Source organism: Poeciliopsis prolifica, unplaced genomic scaffold (assembly GCF_027474105.1).
Source record: "Poeciliopsis prolifica strain line A6 unplaced genomic scaffold, Auburn_PproV2 SCAFFOLD029, whole genome shotgun sequence".
Classification (NCBI taxonomy): Eukaryota; Metazoa; Chordata; class Actinopteri; order Cyprinodontiformes; family Poeciliidae; genus Poeciliopsis; species Poeciliopsis prolifica.
In genome coordinates this window covers 867,712-883,342 of record NW_026562404.1, presented here as the reverse complement: position 1 = coordinate 883,342, position 15,631 = coordinate 867,712, and the positions used below count along the sequence as shown (strand labels likewise).

At 35.7% G+C, this 15,631-nt stretch overlaps 2 protein-coding genes and 1 pseudogene across 2 annotated transcripts; all 3 read left to right on the top strand.

The window, feature by feature from the left end:
• Positions 1-286: 286 nt before the first annotated feature.
• LOC129372559 (taste receptor type 1 member 1-like) lies at positions 287-1,922 on the top strand (annotated as a pseudogene).
• A 2,489-nt stretch (positions 1,923-4,411) lies between these two features.
• Positions 4,412-9,576, top strand: LOC129372467 (taste receptor type 1 member 1-like). The gene is given in 7 exon segments (XM_055049810.1): positions 4,412-4,590; positions 4,807-5,104; positions 5,226-5,951; positions 7,574-7,718; positions 7,721-7,779; positions 8,232-8,352; positions 8,592-9,576. Coding segments are annotated over 7 exon segments (2,454 nt in total). The 3' UTR covers positions 9,518-9,576.
• Positions 9,577-10,724: 1,148 nt separating this feature from the next.
• Positions 10,725-14,994, top strand: LOC129372558 (taste receptor type 1 member 1-like). Its single transcript, XM_055049969.1, is given in 7 exon segments — positions 10,725-10,909; positions 11,559-11,856; positions 11,984-12,709; positions 13,050-13,250; positions 13,794-13,914; positions 14,067-14,600; positions 14,603-14,994. Coding segments are annotated over 7 exon segments (2,457 nt in total).
• The last annotated feature ends 637 nt before the right edge of the window (positions 14,995-15,631 follow it).

Here is a 15,631-nt window from a genome sequence, read left to right as displayed (position 1 = left end):
AGGACAATTACACGAGTTCCCCAAAAGGTAAATATATATATAAATATACCCCATTTTATGGTGTATGCATATCTATCTCTACAGTTTAAAAAATCAATAACATATAGCTAAGAATAAATAAATAAATATTTACATTTTAATAAAATAAATAAATAAATAAATAAATGCAGTTAATTTAAAAATTGATCTGTCCAGAAATAAATAAAAAAATATCACTGCAGATTTGTTGTTTTCGCATTTTGTTGGACTGAAATGTTTCTACTTCTATTTCTATTTCTACCAACAGATGTTACAAGAGCTGCGGAAGACCAACTTTACTCTTCTAAACCATAGGGTTCAGTTTGATGAGAATGGTGACCCCGCCTTTGGGTCGTATGCAATAGTTTTCTGGAACGAAAGTGGAGAAGCGGAGGAGGTTGGCCTTTACAGTTATGACTCGTCTTTACAGTTTTTTGTCAACAGGACCAAAATCAAGTGGCATGGAAATGGTTCGTTAAGTAGGTTTTTACATTTTTCCTGAATAAAAACAAAACAAATTGTATTACTTGTACTTGGATTTCCATTTTTTCAGAAGGGAAACCCCCCCCCACTAAGTTTCTAAATCTGAAAAGAGTTATGTCGACAGCTGGCTTATGTGGATATCTACGTACATTGAAAATGATCTCAGCTGAAGCGTGACGGTGTTTTTTATTACATTTATAGAGCTTTAAATGCTGTCAAACTCAGCTCCTTGTTGAATGAACACAATATTTACTTTCGTGCCTGATGTGTGACCTGAACAGGCGCCGCAGTCGATTTGCTCTGAAGAATGTGAAGCTGGATATGCAAAAAAAACAGAAGGACTCCACAAATGCTGCTTCAGCTGTACAAAATGTGAAAGTGGAACCTATATCAACAGCACGGGTAAATAATCCTGACATAGAAATTTTTATTCATCTATGAAATGATAGCAACACAGGCCCCCTGAGAAAAAGGAAGGCTACTGGCCGTCTAATTAATACTAAAAAGTTTTGAACTTAGGAAATAGCTAATTCTGCATCGATGTGAACAAGTTAAATATTGATGCTTTTGAGGTGGTAATGTAAAAAAGATAAACTCTACTTCAATAGAATTTAATAGAATTGGCAAAATGTACTGTTAGACAGTTTTTTGCTATTTTAAGGAAATTAATGTTTATTTGTTCTGATTGAAATCTTTACATTTGTGCTAGGACCATACCTCATGCATTTCATTGCTTCTAAATAAATCTTGATCATAACTGACCTCCTAAATCAAACTCTACATGGTACCTCATTTAATCTCGGTCTAATCATTATTTCATAAAAGGTATAAATTTAAGCAAACAAAATAAGACTGTAGTATGATGTCTCAGTTAATTTAACCCTTATTTGCTGACTGTCCCTGTGCTGTATCCTTTCAACAGTCGATCCTTACACCTGCCACAAGTGTGACGACACACAGTGGTCCGAAGCAGGAAGTACTTCATGCAAGCCGCGGCAGGAGGACTACATGCCTCTGTCGCATGCTGGCGCTCTGGTCGTCATGCTTGGAGCCTTGATCTTGATGGGCCTCATCGCAGCCGTATCTGTCCTCTTCTTTATTAATTATGAAACTCCCGTTGTAAAGTCTGCCGGAGGACCGATGTGCTTCTTGGTTTTAGGCTGTCTGGCTCTGTCCAGTCTCAGTGTGTTCTTTGCCTTTGGTAAACCAACAACAGCTTTTTGTGTCTTGAGGTTTTTACCAATAACATTTTTCTTCACAGTTTGCTTGGCTTGTTTCGTTGTGCGCTCCTTCCAGATCATTTGCATTTTCAAAATAGCTGCCAGGTTCCCTAACGTCCTCAGTTGGTGGATGAAATACAAAGAACAGTGGTTGGTTATCTGTGTGGTCTGTGTCTCTCAGGCAGTCTTAATTATCATTGGCTTGTCTGTTTATACCCCATATCCTCAAAATGACACAGAGCAGCCTACAAACATAATCATCCAACGCTGCGGCAAGAATTTCAATGAGATACTTTTTCCTCTGGTTTTAATTGTATTATTGATTATTCTTTCTTTTTGTTTCTCCTACGTTGGAAAAGACTTGCCAAAAAATTACAATGAGGCTAAATCTATTACTTTCTCTCTACTGCTGCTGATAATCATCTGGATTATATATGTCACTGTCTATATTTTATACCGTGGAAAGTACATCCAATTTATTTATGGAGTGACAGTCCTTTCTAGTCTCTACTCTTTTCTATTCTGGTATTTCCTGCCAAAATGTTCCATCATCATTTTTCAACCTCAAAAAAACACCCAGCAGTACTTCCAAAGTCTCATTCAGAGTTACACAAAGATAGTTAATCAATAGTTCCTTGATCTGAGACTTCTGAAAACTCTATTTCTGGTTTGAATTGCTCTTTGTGAAATTTGAAAGTCCTGATTTTTTTTAACAAATATTATCTCAGCCAAAAACATTAAATGCTGAATTTGTTTAAAGAAAAAAAGACTAATTTGTCTTCAAATCTTCTGTTAATAGATTTGAATTAAATAATGCTATTGGAATCTAGTTTTATTTATGAGGTATTTTTAATTACCACACAGGAACAAAGTGTTGTACATTTTGCCTTTTGCTCTTTGAGGAGCAATTGATCTGAGGAAAAAGGACGGTCGAAGATATGTAATGAATCTTAATGAAAAACTTTTATTTTATTTATGTATTTATTTTTTTTGAAAACTTCAGAAAAATTTTTGCTACAGCAAAGAGAAGGTGTGCTCACAGAATGAGTTTTTCTTTTCCTAATGTATTCTAACTTGCAGTGATAAAGAAAGAAACCATCTCTGTGTGAATGTAGGTGACCGAGTTGCGTGTTTTATTGCTTCCTGGGAATATCGAATGAGATCTTCTGTAGTCAGGTATATGTAAATACAATGTTTCAAGCAATGGTAGACATCTAAAAGTTGTATTTCCATAGATCTTTTAAAATACAAATGTTTATAACAATGAATTAATTCTGCATGATATTCAGTCATTTACATTAAAAGCTTGTATATATTTCTATATTTACACATGTACTACTTTTTCATTACAATAAATACATTTCATACAACCAAATGTTTTGTCACTTTTGTCTTTCTTTGCCTTGGCTGGTTGTCAAGTTTTAAAAAGGTTGCTTCATAAACTAATTATTTTATTTCTTTGTTTTAATTATTATTTATTATGAAATTAGTTTATGGGTTTCATGTGAATGTAGGAACTGAGTCTCATATTCTATTGACCATTAAAATAGCAATTGATAAGGATACGTAAATGCATTTATGCATGCATTGTTAATTCTTATTTTCTTGTCAGTCTGAAACTGTTTAAGAATTAGACCAAATGAATAAAATATTTCTAATCTCGTCACTAAATCACAATATTGACAGCAAAATGATATGTAATTATTTTACAACTAGTTACTTAATTAGATTAGTTGATAAGTGATCGTACTTATACCATTAATGAGGATTAGCAAACTGTGGTAGACCCAATCTGAGGTAGATTGAGTTGTCAAAAGAATTTATATTTCATTTTAATTGATACTAAAATTTACAGAAAATCTTTGTATCAAAGAAAATTTCAATATATCAGCAACAAATTGAAGAGAAAAAAAAGGAAGCACAAAAGTGCTAATCCATAGTAATTACAGAGAAAAAAAACGCTAATCTTAATTCATACCACCAGGAAAAGGTCCTTTGTTTGGTGGACAGACAGGACGTTGTGACTAGATCACCCCCTGCATGTTGACCACAGATCTGCATCCTGCCCAGCTCTCCTGATGTGACTGATTTCCAAAAAGTCTGAACTCAACAGAGCCTAACAATAATGTAAGTCACAGGCGCAGTTTAACCTCCAATGTAAGATTAGAATCTCACTAATGAAGTTTCTCCATGACCTTAGGAACCATTTTGGATTAATGAACTCTCAAGCCTGGACCATCCTCCAATTTACAAAACACCAGTCCCTTCAAAGAAAGATCTCCTGGTACCTTGGTTGTGGCGGCTACTTTTTTTTTTTTTTTCAAAGACTTGTTTTCCCAAACCTTCAATAGACGTATGTGCATGAGAACTAAATCTCTTTCTCTTTTAAAGCTCTTTATTTGTTTAGTTAAAAATAGCCATGGTTCTGCTCAGAAGACTTATTCATGCTGACGGCTTCAGGCCTGCATACAGACAATGTGTTGTTTGTTGAACAAATATTTGGCAGCTGTAGATATTTTGCATGCTTATTTGTAAATGATCAAATGTGACAGGCATGTTTTTATGTCGCTGCAGTTTATTAAAATTTATATGAGAGCTCAACTCTTCATGAGCCAAGTTCAGCTTTAGTGTAAAAGAAGAGGCAAATTGGGAAGGAGTTCACAATAGACTGGTAAACAAAATCAACGACAATGAAAAGGATTTTGGCTCATATTTGTCTGCTGGGATGTCTTTTGCAGGCTTTGACAGAGCCTCTCTCAGCCTCAGAGTTTGTTTTGGATGGAAATTTTTCTATTGGAGGACTTTTTGACATTCATCAAGTCAGCGACAGCCTTTCAGGGGACAGACCAGAGGCCATCATCTGCTCAAGGTGGGTCATTTAACTCTGATAGATATCTTGACAAGATTAAACAAATGAAAATTCAGAGGATTCAGTTTCCTCCTACAGGAGGAAATCCAGATATTAAGTCCAGACAAGATTTAAAATCCAACCTTAATGTTTGACTATCTGTTTAGCTGCTCTAAAATTCACAGGAACCTTAATCTGAATAACAAACTAAATCCTTATCTTTTTTTCTGTCGACAGTCAACCTTTCATTCTGTCAAGTTATCGGAGATTTCAGATGATGAGATTCTCTGTAGAGGAAATCAATAACTCTACAAATCTGTTGCCAGGTGTAACTCTTGGCTATGAAATATTCGACCACTGCTCAGGCAGACAAAATTTCCCTGGTATTTTCAACCTCATCTCTGTTAATGGTTTCATCCAACCTTGGAATGAATCACTGAGGAACGCGTCAAAAATGATTGCAGTGGTTGGAACCTACACAAGCACAGCAACGCTGAATTTTGCCCCTCTGTTCATGACGGATCTCATTCCTCTGGTGAATATCTCAATTATCATAAATTGTTCTTAACACTATGTGATGTATATATTTATTTTGTTGATTTAAGATAATTTTTTAGAATGTAATTCTTGAATTTATGTCCATTTCTAATTAACAGGTCAGTTATGGGGCTTCGAGTTCTGTCTTCTCAGAAAAACATAATTTTCCATCTTTCTTAAGAACAATACATCCTAACAAAGATGTTATAGAGGTTATTTTGATGATTTTGAAAGAATTCAACTGGCGCTGGGTTTCATTCCTTCACATTGATGATGATTACGGCAGAGACGGCCGGGACGTGTTCATCAACAGAATCGAGAAAACAGAGATCTGTCTGGCCTACACAAAAGGCCTGGATCCTTACACAAATTACACAAAGCTTTTCCAAATTGTCGAGCCACTCGGGGTTAATGTCACGATCGTTTTCGCACCAGAATGGACGGCTGAAGCCCTCATCAAGGCCGCCATAGACCACGACATCACCAACAAGGTGTGGATAGCTGTGGATGCCTGGTCCTTACACAAGAAGCTTCCCAAAGAAACTGAAATCAGAAAAATTGGGACCGTAGTTGGGATTGCAGAGCCAGTGATGACAATACCAGGCTTCAGTGATTTTATACATTCTTTTAAAGCCCAGTCTCAACAGGAATATGCAAATAAAGAAAAGCTCTGTAATCAGGTCTGCAACTGCACCAGTGTGACAGCCGAAGATATCATCAATGCAGACCCTTCTTTCTCTTTTTCTGTCTACGCGGCTGTGAATGCCATCGCCCATGCTTTACATACCGTCCTGCAATGTGAAGCTGGCAAGTGTAAGAGCAACACAACAGTGCAACCACATATGGTGAGTTTATAATCAAAAACATAACTAATTTAATTACAATTTTAAAATAGAAAATATGTTTCTAATTAAAAGAACAAAATGTTCTTTTGTTTTATTTTACACAAAATAAGACATTAATTTGATTCATGTATTATACCTGGAGTGAATATGATATTCTGTATAAACTACAAAATGTTATGAGTTCAGTTTGAGTCACGCTACTACAAGGTACTTTTAAAGGAGTTTACAAAAGCCAAACTCAGTCAGGTTGTGTTCAGACCAAACCATTCAATGTGTGTTGCTGCAATTTCAGTTTAATCAACATTCAAACAATAAATGCAAACAATGTAATCACGTGTGTAGGAGAATTACACACTAACAATACCAACCAGAGAGGTCCCACTGTTCTCTGGGAATTTATAACTCCTGCACAGTTTCATTTCCTGTATCAACACTAGAGTTTATATGCAGAGCTTCAGTGAGTTAAGGGAGGGGCAGGAAATTATTTTTCCCAAAGGACCAGAAAAGCAACTGTCTGCTAAAAACCAAACCACTGGCTGATGTTATTTTTCCAAGTATATTGTTGAGCTAAAAATGATTCTCCTCCCTGGTATATACATGTTAATTGTAAATGTTGCCAACATTTTTTATGTGAAAAATGTTTTGAGATGTGTCTGTCTCATTTCTAACCAGAAGCTAACTTTTCAGATCAATGAAAGTAATTCTAAATAAAAATCTGCTATGGCAGTCAAATGTCTCCCATTGTGATGAAAGGTTATGCTTCAAACGGATAATTATCTTTTATGAAAAACAACTATCATAGATAGCCAAGATCTCACACTCGCTGCATTTAGTCTGATATTTAAATTCACGTTATAATTCATGATAAGAAGTCTGACTTTGTATTCAACAAACTGAACAGACCAGCTTAACTTTCACTTCTGAAAATAAATACTTAAATTCATGTCTACTTTTATCAGTTTTTTTCTCATTGACCTCAGCGTAATTTCTATATAAAAATAAGAGTGCCTAACAACACCAGGACGTTAAAAAAGACTCTTTAATGCGAGCAAAAGGAACTCGATCGCAGTCACGAGCCGCTCTTTTGATTTCACTGTGTTTCACATAAATGCACTAAAGCACAAGTTCCTTCTCTCTTACGCCATTAAGTCAGACAGACATCAGAGACAAAATGGAAAATTTGTTTCTATGCAACAGGCTATGCATGTGATGCTTATATAATATGCAAAAATTGCATGATTTCATCTGAGTTGTCTACACTGCCTTCATATGAGTGCATGATAGACAGCAAACCCACGATCCTTCCTGTTTTAATATTGTCTTTGACAGTTCTCAACCCAATTTTAACAGTTTCTATAATCTCCCAAGATATTTTCTCATTCTCATCCCAATGATTTGACCTTTCTTAGGATGTGTCTTTCCCCATGAGTGTTTAAGTAAGGAAAAGCTACTCATTACACTAAATTATTAAATAAAATAATTTAGTATCAGCTGGAAGCCAGTTGTCCATGCAGTATCTATCCAATGGGAAGCTCATACCTATCTGCTCAGTTAAATTCAGGTGGCAACATGTATGTCTGCATTTATTTAAAGGTAATCTGATTGTGTTTTTCCAACTGCAGATGTTAGCAGAGCTAAGGAGATCAAATTTTACACTCCTGAACCAGACGATTCAGTTCGACAAGAACGGTGACCCCAAGTATGGATCGTATTCAATAGTTTTCTGGAACCAGAGCGGTGATGCAGAGGAGGTTGGGTTTTACAGGTTTCCCCTTCTCTCCAGTTCTCCATCAACAAGAGCAAAATCAAGTGGCATGGAAATGGGGAGGTACATTTTATGCATGTAATTTTCTTGTTACTGCATGGAAGCATAAAATGAAATCATGGTGTGAAATGCAATGTGAGGAACATATACGCTTGAAAAGAGCAAAGTACCATATATCAACTTGTCATTGAAAATTAGCGATAAGTCACACCTTTGTGAGACAAATTTAGTCTGTAATTAGCCTTTAAATAAATGTATAACTTATTTACGAGAGTTAACAGAGGTGCCAAAGAGTGAGGCACCAATGATTTACTTTAAAAGCAAATTAATTATTAATTTAGGCATCTTGACAAGGGATGCCTACAGTTATGGAAGAACCCATAGATATAATCTGCAATTCTGATTTTTCTAGAAATATTTTATATTTTGTTTGTGTTTTCTGTCTCATCGTAACTATGAAAATTAAATTTAGTTTTTTGTTTGTTTTTGCTCTGTTTGATACTGAACTTGCACAGGTGCCTGTGTCGCTCTGTTCCCAGGAGTGTCCTGAAGGGTTTGCAAAACATCAGGAAGGAACTCAGAAATGCTGCTTCAAATGTAATATTTGTCCAAGAGGAACTTATATTAATAGTACAGGTAAATGATATTTTGAAGATGATAGTATTGTTTTAATACATCCACTTCTCATTTCTCATGTATAAAAAATATTTATTTTACATAACACATTAACACAGAAAACGCTTAGGAATAAAATACAGTGATATTTATTGTATGTGTTAAAATCAGCTCTTTAGAAACATTGTATGAAAACATGCAAAGCTAAATACTTGCTCTGCTTTTATGTTGACTGACTATCAATGTGTTGTCTACAACAGTGTATTCTAACAACTGCATGAGCTGTAAGGAGACAGAGTGGTCTGAAGCAGGAAGTACGTCCTGCAGTGAGCGGCTGGTAGAGTACATGCCTTTCTCACATGGTGGCGCTGTGGTGATCATCCTCGGTGTGTTGATCTTCATGGGTCTCACCGCAGCAATATCTGTTCTCTTTATACACAATTACAAAACACCTGTGGTTAAATCTGCTGGTGGTCCAGTGTGCTTCCTCATTTTGGCATGCCTGAGCCTGTCGAGCGTTAGCGTGTTCTTTAACTTTGGTAAGCCCACACCTGCTTCTTGTGTCTTGAAGTACTTCCCATTTTTGTTTTTCTTTACTATTTGTATTGCATGCTTCTTAGTACGTTCTTTTCAAATTATTTATGTGTTTAGAGCAGCTACTGGGTACCCCACCTTCCTCAGCTGGTGGAAGAAATGCAATGGACAGTGGTTGGTCATTATTGTAATATCAGTCATTCAAGCAACATTACTCATTTATGGATATTCCTCGGCCCCCCCAAAGCCTGGCAATATTACACTTCCAGAGACAAAAACAATCACACTTTGTTGTGATCAACATTTTCAAGCTACGTCTGGTTTTTTGATTTTGTTTTCAATATTGTGTTGCCTTTCCTTCATTTTTTCCTATATGGGAAGAGAGCTGCCAAAGAATTACAATGAAGCCAAATCGATAACGTTCTGCCTCCTGTTGCTGTTCATAATCTGGATCATATACGCCACAACGCACCTGCTTTACCACAGATATTACACCTCAACTCTTAATGCTCTGGCAATACTTTGTAGTCTCTACTCATTTCTCTTCTGGTATTTCCTGCCAAAGTGTTATATTATTGTTTTTGAACCGGAGAAAAACACACAACAGTACGTCCTAAGTCTGATTCAGAGTTACAGTGAGACATCTTGGTGATAAGCTTCCAGCTCAACTTTGTTGTGAAACCAGTAAATATTTATTTGTAACTGTTTTTTGTTGATGTGTTCATCAGATCCTCATCATCTAAATTTGCTCATGACCAAGCAAAAGCTAAAGTTATTCATGAGAATATTTTGTCTATTAAAATAAGCAATTAATTCACTAAAAATGTACTTAAATATACAGTGCATACTAATATGCTGCAGACATAATTTGATATGCTTTATTTGGTACTTGTATATATGTAGATTTATGTATGTGGCTTAATAAAGGGGTTGTTGAAGGTAGATATTTATTCTTATGTAGTGGCTGGATTAAAGAAGGCATTAAAAATTAATCAGTCCACTATGCAATGTAAAAATTGTTTATTTTGGACAGTTCTGACTGAAAGTATTGAGGTGTGATTGTTCTGTGTTACTTTGTTATTGTTTATTCATTCATAAATTTGTATTTTTTACATATGCAAACAGATAGCTAATGAACCCCACAGTTAATAAAGCATGAATATAATTGCTGTGTAGCTCTGTAGTTGTGGAATAAAAATATTTATTCAAAATTATATATGGGTGGATAGATGGATCAATGTATTTCTCTTGTTCCAAATCTCAAAGCTTCAATTCATGTCCATTTATATTAAATCAAATTTCATCCAAATTTTCTTCCCATCAATTTAATTCATTCCAGTCTCAATGGGGGGAAGGGGGGATACAAAGGTCCAGAATAGCTTTATATTGCAGAGAAAAATAGCACAAAATGCTAAATGGAAACAACATAGGTGTCAGTAAATTTAGCCACAGGTACTTTGGCAGATACACATGGTTAATGGTAGGAATTGTTCTATCAAAAACTTTATTAGGAAATAAAACTCAGCTGACCATCTAAGCACTAAATCAGGTTAAATACTATAATAAGGAAAATAAATTAATTAAACAAATGTCTGTTTAAACTATTTTAAACAGACGTCTGATCAACCTTATGTGACCTACTGGTCGCTTACATAACAATAGCGTGGCTCAAACTGATTATATTATTTTTGCATGCTGATTTGTAAATTGTCCTCATGTCATTAGATGTGCATTTCTGTCAGATCATTCATATCCAGTTACCACAAATGATCAAAATATCTCAACCACTGTCAGTGGCTCTTAGTAAAGGCAGAGGGAAAGTCAGTATGAGTTCACATTAAATTTGGCACAGACTAAAGATGTGTACTGAACAAGTTCTTGCCATTTTGTGTCTACTGGGAGGATTTTTGCATAACTTAAACGAGTCTGTTGAAAACTCAGAGTTTAGGTTGGAAGGAGATTATTTGATTGGGGGACTTTTTGATATTCATCTTGGCAGCAAAGCTCTGAATCGTGAAAGACCAGAAACTATCACCTGCTCAAGGTGAGTTTTCTAAACTTAATGCCTTTCCATCATATCATTTTGGTTAATGTGCTAGATAGCGTTATGTGAATATAATACCCGGAAATTTGTTTTTATTTTATAAATGAATCCAATGAAAAGTTGTCATTTCAAATATAAATATGTATTGATGAAAGAGCCAAAAACTGACTGTGTTAACTGATTATTTTCAGGAAATTTGGTTTTCTAGTTTTCTACTCACAGGAAAATTTACATTTTACACTCATTTTTCTTCTTTTGTTTATCATCAGTGGCAATTTCTGTGAAGCTAATGCATTTACATTTGAAATCAGACTTACATGCATATAGCATAAATAGGTATATAACCATCTTTATCCTTGATTACATCAGACTAAACATTTTCGGTTTTAGGTCAGTTAAGATGAATACAATTGTTTCTATTAACCTTAAAATGCAATTGACCAATATCCAATGGGTGTCACAATTATCTGTTCAGACAAATCATATAGATTAAAATTTTTTGTTGTGGTATTAAATTTATAGATGGTTTGTGGCTCTTTGAATCACTATAATAATTTCAGATAGCTTGTCTGATTAGTTTGCCTGGTGAACACAAACAACTGAAAGAACATTTGGGATTTTTCACTATTCATCTTGTTTCTATCCACAGCCACCCGTTTATTCTAACAAGTTATCGAAGACTGCAGATCATGAGATTCTCCATTGAGCAAATCAATAACGCCACCAACCTGCTACCAGGTGTAACGCTTGGCTATGAAATTTTGGACCACTGCTCAGACACAACAAATTTTCCAGGCATTTTTAAACTCATCTCTGTTGACGGCATCGTCCAACCTTGGGACCAGTCAAATGCGAACGTCTCTAAAGTCATTGCAGTAGTCGGAACTTATACGAGCACAGAAACACTGACTGTGGCGCCGCTCTTCATGACGAATCTGATTCCTATGGTAAACCAGTTTTAATGGAGAGAGGCTGGTCGATAGATTTTGTTTTGCATTTTATGTCACGTTATGTCATGTAACACCAGAAGTTGTCTCAAAAAATAATCCATGTTTGAATTATTTTCTTTCACAGGTCACCTATGCAGCTGCTAGTTCTGTCTTATCGGAAAAAGAATTTTTTCCTTCTTTTTTGCGGACAGTCCACCCCAATAAACATATCATAGAAGTTTTCTTTCACATTTTGCAAAAGTTCAACTGGCGCTGGGTTTCGTTCCTGTACACTGATGGTGATTATGGAAAGGATGGCTTGGACTTGTTTCAAAATATGATCAAAGATACAGAGATCTGCCTGGGATACACCAAAGGCCTTGATGAAAACACAGACTATCCTCCAATGTTTCAGCAACTAGAGGCACAGAGAGTAAATGCAATCATCGCTTTCACATTGGAATGGACGGCTAAAGATCTCATTAAAGCAGCCATAAAACATAATTTCACCAACAAAGTGTGGATCGCGGGGGATGGGTGGTCTTTACACCAAAAGCTGCCAAGGGAAAAAGGAATCAGAAAGATTGGAACCATAATTGGAGTTGCTGAGCCAGTAATTACAATACGAGGTTTCAGTGATTTCATCCACTCTTCAAAAACCCTGTGTCAGACTGAAAACCCAAAGCAAGAAAGATTTTGTAATCAGATTTCAAACTGCAACAACCTAACTGCTGAAGATGTCATTAATGCGGATCCGTCATTCTCCTTCTCTGTTTATGCTGCTGTATATTCCATAGCCAATGCTTTACATGCTGTCTTGCAATGTGGTGACGGCAGGTGTAACAGAGCAATACCTGTGAAACCACACATGGTTAGTATGCAGATGTTTATTTAACATTTCTTCATTCTATTTCTGTGCAACTTGCTTCTCTCTGTGATATGGGGGAAAAAAGGTGAAAAAATTGCAAGGTGTAATTGCTTTTGTATATTTCATATGTAAGCTCCACTGCTGTAGATACATGTCATGAAGTAAAAAAAAAAAACATATGCCTGGTATACGATCAGCTGCTGTTTTTAAACAGCAATCCCTAATTTCACATTTATTATGTACCATGAACAAAAGAACTGTTCATTTTGCTATTTTGACTGAAATGTGTGAATCCTACACCTTCAATGCTAACAAGAAATCAAAATTTTGTTTACCATGACAGGTTCTGGCCGCATTGAGAAAGTCCAACTTTACTCTATTAAATCAGAGAATTCAGTTTGACAATAATGGTGACCCCAAGTTTGGATCATATTCAATATTTTATTGGAATGAGATCGGAGAGACAGAGGAAGTTGGCGTTTACCATTTCGAATCATTTTTTCACATTAACAAAACTAAGATCCAGTGGCATGGAAATGGAAAGGTAATTATTTTCCAATATTTTAGTTTTTGTTTTTCCTACTATTTTAGGCTTTTGAAGATTAATCAAAATGTTTGCAAAGATTGAAACAGTAAGACACAAGTATGTTAAGTACCTACAGGTGTAAATATATAAAGGTTGGATCATAATTTAAGGCTTTTTATAGATAATTTTGATCAATACATTTTTAAACAGTTCTATATTTGCATTCTTTTAAATTACCCAAATTCTTTTTTATCTATATCCTTCTCCTAAATGTGGATTATACAACATGATTGCATTGAACAAAACGCTTAAATATGTTGGATTGACCTATGAGAATCTTTCACAGACTGACATGTTTAAAAGCATGGCAATACTAGTGAAATAAAAATAAATGCATAAACAAAAAAGTGAATAGAATCTATGAAAAACCTTAATTCTCGTCAATCTGGCATTCAATAAACACAAATAAGTTTGTAAGTCCTGGCTGTATTATGTAGAAAAATAAGTATTTTTTTTAGGTCTATCTAAACACCTGGTTTAAACTGCGTATGATTTTCACAGGTTCCTTCTTCATTTTGTTCCAAAGAATGTCCAGCAGGATTTTATAAAAAACAAGAAGGAATCTACAAATGCTGTTTCAATTGCACAATCTGTCCAAGAGGAACTTATATCAACACTACAGGTAAATAATGATATTTTTACAGAAAATAGGAAAATGTGTATAGGTGATATTTTGAATTTTCCTAAGAATATTTTTCTTCTTCAGCATTTAGTCATCCCTTAACATGAACCTTTAACAAAGTTAAATATATTTTCCATTGTTGTACAAAACAGAGGATCCCTACCATTGCGTCAGCTGTAAGGAGACGGAGTGGTCTGACCCAGGAAGTACTCTGTGCAATCTGCGGCTGGTGGAGTACGTGCCGATCACAGACAGTGGTGCCGTAATGATCGTGATAGGAACCTGCACCTTAATGGCCCTCACAGTTGCTATATCTGCTCTCTTTGCCTTCAACTACAACACTCCTGTTGTCAGATCTGCTGGCGGACCGATGTGCTTCCTGATTTTAGACTGCCTCAGTTTGTGCAGTCTCAGTGTTTTCTTTTACTTCGACAAACCCACGATCGCATCGTGTGTGTTAAGGTTTTTACCGTTCCTGTTGTTCTTCACTGTTTGTCTGGCATGTTTTGTTGTGTGCTCTTTTCAGATTGTTTGTATTTTCAAAATTGCGGCTCAATTCCCCAACCTCCTCAGCTGGTGGAAGAAATACCACGGACAGTGGTTGGTCATCAGTGTGGCCTTTGTCACACAGGCTGTTCTACTTTTAATCAGTTATTCCATGACCCCTCCCATACCTTACAGTGATCGATTGATATATTTGTCAAAACCATTCTAGGTTGTGACATTGATATAAAATCAATGTCAGCCCCTGTGATTTTTCTGTCGACATTATGCAGCCTGTGTTTCATTTTTTCCTACATGGGAAAAGACCTGCCAAAGAATTACAATGAAGCCAAATCCATAACCTTCTGCCTGATGCTGCTGATCCTCACCTGGATCATCTTTGCCACTTCAAGCATGCTCTACCGGGGGAAGTATGTCTCATCATTTAACGCGTTGGCAGTACTGTCCAGTCTTTATTCTTTTATGATGTGGTATTTCTTTCCAAAATGTTACATTATTATGTTTCATCCCAACAAAAACACACAACAGCATTTCCAAGGTCTGATTCAAAATTATACCACAACAATTAGTCAGTAGTTCTCTATGACTAATTGAGTCATAGAGACAACAAGGTCCTAATGCTCACATTATGACCGTGTTATTTGGCTATGTTAGCTTTTGGCTTTTTATTAATATCATCTCAGGAGAAAACTTTATGATTTATGTTTGTTTAAAGCTCTATTAATAATTTTTCCTGTAAATTCTGGTTGAGGATTATGTACATTAGTGTTTAGGAACCTTTCAATTTCAATCGCTATTTCTAGCCAAGAGAGAATAATGACTTCCTTGAATCCATATTTTAAACTCACCTTATATGACACTGTTCTTCTTAATAGGACTGTTGTCTAATCTTAAAAACCGTAACCTTTCTTGATTTCTTTAAAGTTATTCAACTTACATATCTTAGCTTTCCAAAAGGGTGATTTTTATCTGTGTTTCTTACGTTTTTAACCTGGCAACAAGTAAGAATTTCCCATCAGGGTCGATAATCGATTGACCCTGATGCTGTGCTGAGGCTGAAGCCCATTGTTGATGCCCACTGCCTTCCATAGAGTTGTTGGAAATAATCTTCTTTCAAATGATCAGTGTGGCCAAAGGATTGGTCATGCAAAGCTCATTTGAAAGAGGATGTAACTTTTCACCATAAGCCAAAATTATCTGGTTGAATGAATCA